Source organism: Mus musculus, chromosome 7 (assembly GCF_000001635.26).
Source record: "Mus musculus strain C57BL/6J chromosome 7, GRCm38.p6 C57BL/6J".
In the NCBI taxonomy this organism is placed as follows: Eukaryota; Metazoa; Chordata; class Mammalia; order Rodentia; family Muridae; genus Mus; species Mus musculus.
Window position 1 is genome coordinate 30314555 of NC_000073.6, and position 9079 is coordinate 30323633.

A 9079-nucleotide genomic window follows, 5' to 3' on the forward strand; every position below is an offset into this window, starting at 1 on the left:
CTGCCAGGTGCTGGGACTTTTTTTCAGTATCCTTATACCTGAGACTTTAAATGAATGGGACGGGCCCTGAGACACAGGTGTCCCTGAAGGTGACAGGATCCAAGGTCTTGAGATGGGTGACGTTTTCTCTCAAAGCCCCACGATGGCGAGCGGGTGGTATTGGAAGGTTTAGGTTCTCCTGCTGGGGAGGAAGGAGTTAAATGCCTCCGCACCTCAGCCAGGCATCAGATTTCTCTAGTCCAGGTTCTTCCAGGAAGGGGTGGAGCTAGGCTGGCCCCTGGGCCCCTCAGTAGCCTCGGACTTAGGCTGTGAGTCCTGCTGAGAAAGCATGGGGGTCTGGACTGTCTAAGAAAGCGGCTGCTGTTACTGGACATCCTCACCTGACGATCCCCAAGTGCACGGCCATGGCCCTGGTTCCACCTCTTGGCCGTGAATTCCCGCCAGAGCCTGTGAATTGTCCCCTGGCAGCTCCTAGAGAGCTGGATGTTGTCGGAGGGACCATCTGCCCTGCACCTGAGGAAGAGACAAGCAGGTGGGGACTGGGGCTTGATAGTGGTTCCGAAGGAGGGAGGGAGGGAGGGAGGGGTCTGTGGGAAGGGCCATGTGTGACTGACTGAAGAAGGACATGGAGAAAAGTGGGCATATGGTGAGGTGGAAAAGGAGACACTGTGCCTCACAGGTGGCCCATCAACCTTTCTCCTCTCTAGGCCAGAGCAGGTCCAGGCCTCCTTGGGCCTGCCTGAGCATTGCATGGGTGAACTGAAGAGCACTGAGTCTGCCACCAGCCCCTCAAGACTCCCCCTGGCCTCTTCCCATGAGCATCAAGACGGGGGCAAGCCCTGTGAGGTGAGCTGAGCACACCCTCTGTTCCAGTCCCACTTCCTGTCTGTCCCCCGGAATCTGCCCCTTGCTCAGATGATATGATTCTGGGGGGTGCTGTGGAGGAAGGGACACCGTAAGGACATCTGGTTGCCAATCAGTATTTCACTTATTTTTAATCGTTTTGTGTATTTACTCTGTGTGCCTAAGTGTGAGCAGGGATACAGGCACATCATGCGTGCCGGTGCCAGTGTCTCTCAGTCACTTTCCACTATGTGACAGAGTCTCCCATTGAACCTGGCTAGGGTGGCTGGTGAGTGAGCGCCACGAATCTGCCTCCAGTCACTGACCAGCCGGTGCCACATGCTTGGTTCTTTGAGCACTTGCTTGTACAGCAAACATTTTATCAACTGAGCCATCTCCCCGGTTCCCCCGACCTCCTTATTTGAGATATGCTTTCACTGTGTAGCTCAGGCTGCCCTTGAACTTTCAGTTCTCTTGCCTCAGAGAACTGGAGTTACATTTTATCATCTCCAAGCTGGACATATTTCCACGTTTTACCAAGTAGGAAATGAGAATTTTATTAATAACCCCATTCCTTTTGGGGGTACTCTGCTCCATTATCCTTCCTAGTTTAGACCCATATAAAGACCTTTCTAGAAGGCTCGGGAACCTGGAAATCTTAAATTAGATGTCTTCAGCCTTGGTGTAAAGGGCTGCCAAGTGGGAGCAGCCCAAATGTTGGTTCTCGAATGGGTGTGGCTTCAGAGAAACATCCACAAGGCAGCAGCCTGCTTGGGAGTAGGGGTAGTGTCTTGGCCCATTGGCCCTGATTTTGGTCCCCTGGAATCTCCAGCACTCTGACTCTGGTTTGGAAGTACTAGAAGCTGAACAGGACAGTCTACATCTTTGTCTGTTGAGGTTGAACTTCCGGCTGCAGGACCTGGAACGAGGCCTTGGGTCTTGGACGCTGGCCCACAACAGGATTGTCCAGATGCAGGTAGGCAGTGGGAGGCCAGGTTATAGGGGAGTGGGTAGAGTCCTTGGTATGGGTGTAAGCTTTCTTGAATAGAAAGTGGGTTTATTGCATATTCTGACTTCTGCACAGGACATGAAAGACAAAATAACTCCAGGTTCTGGGGTGGGGGTGGGGTCTGGTATCACTGTCGTATGTGAGAGTGTCTAGCCATGTGTTCCAGGCCCTGCAGGCAGAGCTACGAGGGGCCGCTGAGCGCGTGGATGCATTGCTTGCATTTGGTGAGGGCCTGGCAGAGAGGAGTGAGCCCAGGGCCTGGGCATCCCTGGAGCAGGTCCTGAGGGCCCTTGGAACCCACCGAGACACCATCTTCCAACGGCTCTGGCAGCTGCAGGCCCAGTTGATCAGCTATAGCCTGGTATGACCTGCCCTGGTAGTCCCCAGCCCAGACCCTAACCTCCCCAACTCCCATGACATCTGTCCTCTGCTCCAGGTGCTTGAGAAGGCCAACCTCCTGGACCAGGACTTGGAAGTTGAGGGAGACTCAGACGGGCCAGCAGCTGGTGGAGTCTGGGGGCCCTGGGCACCCAGTACCTTCCCCACTCCTGCAGAGTTGGAGTGGGACCCAGCAGGGGATGTTGGGGGTCTTGGGCCCTCAGGGCAAAAGATATCTCGGATACCAGGAGCTCCCTGTGAGCTGTGTGGCTACAGGGGACCCCAGAGCAGTGGACAGGGCCTTGAGGTGAGATCAGCCCCGCCTCAAAGGCTCCCTACTTGGCTGGGCCCCACAAGGTACCTTTCTACACCTTTCTGGTATGGCCTTTCCCTTTCAAGGAAGACTTGGCTGTGTCTCTTCCTCTAAGCCTCTCTTGTTTGATTTTATTATTATTATTATTATTTTTAAAGACAGATTCATGCTATGCAGTATAGGCTGGTCTTGAACTCACAATCCTCCTGCCTTAGTCTCTTCACTGCTGGGGTGGGCCCACCTCCCTGTGACCACCCTAGCTGTCACCATGATTCTCTTATGTGTTCTGTATCTCCTTGTTACCATGGATCCCTGTTTGCTTCCTTCCTCTCCTCTGTCTCTGTCCCTTCATTCTGCCCCTCCCTGTGCTGTGGACACAGCCCTGAGCCTTCTCTAAGCACACCAGCCTCACTCCCAGCTCCAAGCTACAGGACCTGCTCACCTCTCCCAGCTCAGTCCAGTCTCTGCACATCACCTCTTCTAAGAGCTGCTGGGACCCAGCTTAGCATCCTGCACCATTATTTCTGACGTTCCTTACTGGGGCTTGACATGATATATTTATTTGTTAATGTCCTACCTCTCTGGGTGGAATATTAAGCTCCATAGAGACCAGACTTTTTGCCCATTTCCATTCTCACCAAGCCTCCTAGAATTGTGCCTGGCATGTAATAGACACTCATTAAATATTTGTTGACTGAATGAATAAGTAAAGTTTCTCTCCTCTTGGTTTCTTTGGCTCTGCCCCTCTCTGTCTCTCCCACGAGATCCGAGTGTATCGGCATAATTTCCTCTCTGTGGCACCTTCTTCCAGACCCTTCCATAACCATGCTGCCGGTCTTCCAAGAAACACGAGCCTTTCTCTTCCCACAGGACCTGCTCTCCTTGGGGCTTGGCCACCGGAAACATTTAGCGGCTCACCATCGAAGGCGGCTCCGGAAGCCTCAGGTGAGCTAGGCACACCAGGGGATGTTGATCCAAGTAAAAGAGAGCCGACCCGTACTGACAGGCACACATACGAAGGAATATTCTTTTCATTCTGTAACTGAAAAGTCTAAACACCGCCACAGATTCAGGACCTAAAATGCATCTTGGTTCCATCTCTGTCCTTTGGTCTCTCTCCAACCCCAGCTGGAGTCCCTTTTCCCTGGCTTATTAACCTACACTATGACCCCTGACTTACTTGAAGTAGCCAAAGTTTCAGGCTTGACTTCACCTGCCCTGCTTGGGTTACAGGCTGCACCCTGAACTAGTCAGAGTGCTCTGATTGGCCAGGTCTTAGTCACATGCCCCATCATGGAAGAGGGGAGAGCGGAAGCCAGTCTAAAGTGACCCTGAAGGTCTGAATGTAGAGGCGCCCACACACCACACATCATTACATCAGCATTATCAGAAAAAGGGCAGTGGATGTCTAAAGAACAGGTACAGATGCCCACCATACTATAAGTTCATGCGGGGTTCAGGGGTACCAGGAAAGGAGGAGAATAAGGGCAGCCCTATAGGTCTGGAGTAGTGAGAGAATGTCCCCACTTACATGCCACTGACATTCCTTCTGTGGTGTCTGCTGTCTACTCTCAGGACAGGAAGAGGCAAGTATCCCCCAGTCTGCCTGATGCAATGCTGGAAGTGGATCGCGGGTGAGAGGCTTGAAAAGATTGGGCTGGGGGGTTGGGAGAGAGGGATCGTGGTGGTGGCCCACCCTTGGTTTTAATACCGTGTCTCTTCTCAGGGTCCCAGCTCCTGCATCCAAGCGGCCCCTGACCCTCTTCTTTCTCCTTCTCTTCCTCCTTCTGGTGGGTGCCACGCTGTTGCTGCCCTTGTCGGGGGTCTCCTGCTGTTCTCATGCCCGGCTGGCTAGGACGCCCTACCTGGTGCTCAGTTATGTCAATGGTCTCCCTCCAATCTGAGCCCACCATCCAAGACACGTGCATTAAATGGTCACTTTCAAGAGATGTCTGAGAATATCAGTACTTGAGAACTTGGAGACAGGTATAGCTTGGGTGTGTTCTGACAGCTCCTTCTTGTATTCCTTTGCCTTGAGGGCAGGACACAGAGAGGCTGTCTTAGTGGTGGTCCCCAAATTGTGACACAAAGATTAAATGTAGCCCAAGCTGTTGATTGACTGGCAGGAGAACGAGGTCATGATCCAGGAAGGGAAGCAGGTCACCACTGCTGACTTAAAGAGCTGGAGGCTGCAGTAGGTACCCAGAGTGCCAAATGTCTGGAGACCCTGGGAAACCACGTGGAACACACTCACAGTGGTTCCAGGCTTCCACACCTCGCTGGTGAGGTCTCCTAGGGAGGTGGACTCCCTAATACTTCCTGTCTATCTGACTATTCTTCCCATGAACACCTGTTTCTGGGGGCTGGGGAGAGAGAAAGAAAGAAAAGTAGAGACGGCACCTGCCAAGGACGCAGGTGCCAGGCTGGGGCAGGTGCTTTTGGCATGCTGCCAACACCTGTCTCACATCCATTCTGGAGATGTTCCCGTATTCTGCACAGATGGATGTAGGCTGGGCAGTTGCTAGCTCAGGACTGAGACAGTCACTCTCCTTCCTAGAATAATTTCCCCCGCCTTGGTAGTTTTACACATAGTCCCTGCTAATTTTGAACCTTCTGCCTCAACCTCCAGAGGGCCGGGATTACAGGTGTGTGTCATCAGGCCTAGCTAATATTTCTCTTTTGTGTTGCTTGAAATGAAACCCAGGACCTGGAGCATGCCAGACAAATGGTCCACCATTGATCCAAATCTCTAGTCCAAATTCCCAGGGTTGACAACCTGATCTCCTCAAATCTAAGGTGTGAGGGAAGAGGTGGGAACGGACAGACACAAGAGCAAGGCCCTGTGCTAGCCCGATGTTCATTGAACACAGCCCCTCCTTCCTGAGCTGTTCCCAAGCTGCACATAGAATGTACATCTCCTGAATAGCCACACCCCGTGACAAAGCCACACAGGAGCGAGTGACTAAGGGCAAGTCCTCCCTGACTTAATGGAGTTTGTGTGATAACTGAGAAATTCAGGACTCCTGGCACAACTAAATCCTAAATGATGTATTCGTTTCTGCCCCCATCCATTTTGTCTTTGTCCATTTCCTAGTGGCCAGACTGTCGTTATCAATTTACCAGCCAATAAGATAGCTCTCCCTTTAAACTTCCAGACCTAAGTCCCAAGGATTCCCCTGGCTTAGGCCACGAGTTCCACCTTCAGGAGGAGCCATAGTCAGGTCTGCTGGAATCATGGAGGCTAACCATTGGGAAGGGAGTGTGTCTGCAAAGTAAACTGGAATGGCTACTGGAAATGCAAAAATGGGGACTGAAGAGGCCTGGGGGGCAGTAGCTTCTAGAAGAGCCCACATAAGTTAGTGCAAACCTGGAGCTAAGGGGTGTGTCAGGGAATCTCTCATTATGGTCTGTCTTCCTAAATACATCTATCTATGCATTTATCTTTCTATCAATGTGTGTGTGCACAGGCAGATGGACATCAGACAAATTGCTGTTAGTTCTCATCTTCTCCTGTGCGGTCCCTAGGATTTGAGCTCAGCTAGTCAGACTTGTCACCAAGTTCCTTTATCCGCTGAACCATCTCTCTGGCCCTTTTTCCCTCCTTTTCTTTCTTCTTTTTTTGTTTGAGACAAGGTCACTCTATGTAGCTCAGGCCCCTGGAGCCAGGAAGAGACGGAGGCTGGGGTATGTAAAGGGCACAGGTTCAGTAGGTCTTCTGTAGTTACTTCCATAACTCTGGAGTTGAGATGGCACCATGATTAACAGGGTCACCTCGGGGCTGCAGGTGAATCCTTGTGGTTATTGCACTTGCTTGGCAAGCACAAGGCCACAAACAGAACAAACAACAAACATATGTTGTGGTAGAACATGCCTGTGATCTGGAGGAGAAGGGAGGAGTTGCAGGCCATTATCCCTTACATGACCAGTTTGAGGCCTGCCTGGGTTAAGTGAGTCCATGTCTTAAAAAGAACAAAAACTAAAGCAACCAGGATCACCTTGCTAAATAAAACTGAAGCTGAGAGATGAGCAGAGAGCTAGCCTCCTGTGATGGGGTTACGCAAGTGAGGTCAAAGTCTTATGTAAAAAGTGTCACAGAATCTTTTTCTGTCACACACCAAGCCTTAGCTGGGTCCCCTTTGCTCCCACCTGCCTCTTCAACCTTGGCATGGCCGTACATGCCTATAATCTCAGAGTTTAGAAGGCTGAGTCTGAAGGAGGTGAATGCTGAGACCAGCCTAGGCTATATTATATAACAAGACTCTGTCTCAAAAGAAAAAGCAAAGACCCCTAATAAAAGAATCAACAAGATTGTTAAGACAACAAGGAAGTGAGCACACCTCACTTTTATTTCCTTTATGCAAGAATCCTGAGGACTAACAGGAGTAGGGACTAGGGATTCTCCAAGAGTCTCAGGCTCATCAGCTGAGATGAGCTAGTGTAATCTCCCTCATGAACCCGGTTCTTCACAACGAGTCAGACTGCCAAGTTTCTCACGGTTCATCAGGGTATTCTATTAAACGAGCGCGGCAAAAAGTCTGTCTTCTCCACGTTAAAAACAGCAAGGGGCGGGGAGTGAGGAGGTGGGTGTGTTCTTAAGAAGTCAAGAGAGCTGTCTGTCAAGAGGTGCCACGGCCCCGATGGGAGGAGAAAGTGCGCCTGTGCTCTCTCTTTGACTTTGGGTTGGTGTATCACAGCATGTCTTATGCAGTCCGCCAGTGCCACAGAATGCCCGGAACCTCCTTGGTGAGGGAGTGTCTGATCTCTCACTATGCATCGGGAAAATTCGGTTATCTCTCAAGACATCTCAGCTTCCATTTAGATGAGTTCACGATCCTCCCCAAACTGTCAGAAGGAACCTTCCTCTAGGTCTGTCTGTCACCGTCCATCGGATCGCGTCTCCCGCGCCCCTGTATCTTCACAAGAATTCTTTGGGGCACCACCATCATCCAGCCTGGTCCCCGGGGCTGTCGCGTCGCCGGGCTCTTCAGCCGGACCCCGCGGGCGCACGAAGGTACCCATGGCCGTGGCGTGGCCCGAACGCAGCAGCTGTAGCTGGCGCCGACCCCGGCGATACAGATACTCGATACGCAGCACGTCGGTTCGCGGAAGGCTGGCGTGCTGCCGGAACTCGGCCCGCACCCGCGCCTCGGCGCCCGGCGTCCCGCGCCCGGCGCGCAGCAGCTCGCGGTACAGGCTCAGAACTTGCCTCTGCAACCGGCTGGGCCGGCTCATGACCGCGGCGTCGCGGTGAGGCCCCACACTGGCCGGAAGGACCGCCCCGACACACAGTGCTGAGAAGCTAACGGGCAGGGCTACTGGCACGTCTGCCAGAAGTCCCGCCTCCTGCTCACCGGCGCTGCCGCATCTGATTGGCCAGTACTGCAGTACATCTTGGCTGGCTCTGGAAGTGGGCGGAGTCTCTGGTGCTCCGGGCCACTCTAAAGAGTAGTTTTTGAGTGCCTTACAGTCCTGGATATTTCTGAACTTGAGTGGAAGCATGGGGAAGGGCCTAAGCGGTTAGACTCTGGAAAGAGTGTAGGAGGAGATAGTTCTGAGCCCTCGGAAGATTGAGAGCGAAGGGATCGAACCCGGGGCTCACCAGAAGGCAGAGGGATATTGGGAAGGGATGAGCAGTTTTTAAAAAGATCTTTACTATTTTGGGGGCTGGAACGTGCATAAACTGACGACATGACCGCTCCGTGGTACGGCCAAGCGAAAACTTTTTGTTTGTTTGTAGATATGAGAGAGAGGACAGCCAGAGGCATCTAGAAGAGTCCAAAATAGAGAGGAAGTAGACTGCATAGCCAGGGCTGTCTGCGAGAGGGGAGAGAATATTGTTGAAGTTAAGGATTAGCCACACAAACCACTGGGAGACACCAATGTCAGTAGGGTATCGGAACGGTTTACTGAACACACATATCAACACTGATTAATCAGGGATGCACACCCTAGCCAGTTTTCAGGGCCAGTTTTTATATGGGAAAACCCACGAACAGGTGCATTTGGCTATCTAGACAAAGCCGTACTGTATGACCTTTAAGCTGATTGGCTGGGTCTAGAGGCAGGAAGTCTAGGGAATTTCCATAGGTCTCGAGGCTCCATACAGCAACATGATGTTATAGTCAAAGAACATTAGGTCAGACTAAGGTCATGAGCTACAAAATGAAGGTTGAGGCAGTATAGCAGAACTATTGTCAGGTTTAAAACGTAATAGCAGGAGATAGTGAACAGAGAAAACAGAAGGAGGAGAGAGTGTAGAGAGAACAGTGTGAATATCAGGATAGTGGGAATGAGTAAGTATCTGGGGGAGGGAAGCTAGTGAGCTGGAGGGAATTTAGGGGATTGGAGTTTTAGTCAATGTTCAGTAAACAACTTAAATGAATCTGTCTCATCTTTCTTATCTATGTCTTAATAATAATCTGTTTTACCTGGTGGTGCAGACATTTAATCCCAACACCTGGGAGGCAGAGGCAGACATCTCTGAGTTCAAGGCTAGCCTGGTCTACAGAGTGAGTTCAAGGACAGCCAGGAAAACC

At 51.5% G+C, this 9079-nt stretch overlaps 2 protein-coding genes across 3 annotated transcripts; one reads left to right on the forward strand and one right to left on the reverse strand.

Annotated features, from left to right (window-relative positions):
- Nucleotides 1-261: 261 nt before the first annotated feature.
- On the forward strand, nt 262-4491 carry Syne4 (spectrin repeat containing, nuclear envelope family member 4). Of its 2 annotated transcripts, NM_153577.2 has the most exons (8): nt 262-532; nt 708-846; nt 1676-1819; nt 2019-2213; nt 2289-2537; nt 3414-3488; nt 4119-4177; nt 4270-4491. In NM_153577.2, the coding sequence occupies exons 1-8, from the start codon at nt 405-407 to the stop codon at nt 4445-4447; spliced, it is 1167 nt and encodes a 388-aa protein (NP_705805.1). In that variant the 5' UTR covers nt 262-404; the 3' UTR covers nt 4448-4491. The 2 variants fall into 2 exon arrangements, with proteins under 2 accessions (NP_705805.1, NP_001277494.1); NM_001290565.1 differs by lacking the exon at nt 2289-2537.
- A 2363-nt stretch (nt 4492-6854) lies between these two features.
- On the reverse strand, nt 6855-7821 carry Sdhaf1 (succinate dehydrogenase complex assembly factor 1). The gene has a single exon (NM_001033140.3). It carries the CDS (start codon nt 7773-7775, stop codon nt 7419-7421), a length of 357 nt encoding a protein of 118 aa, NP_001028312.2. The 5' UTR covers nt 7776-7821; the 3' UTR covers nt 6855-7418.
- Nucleotides 7822-9079: the final 1258 nt, after the last annotated feature.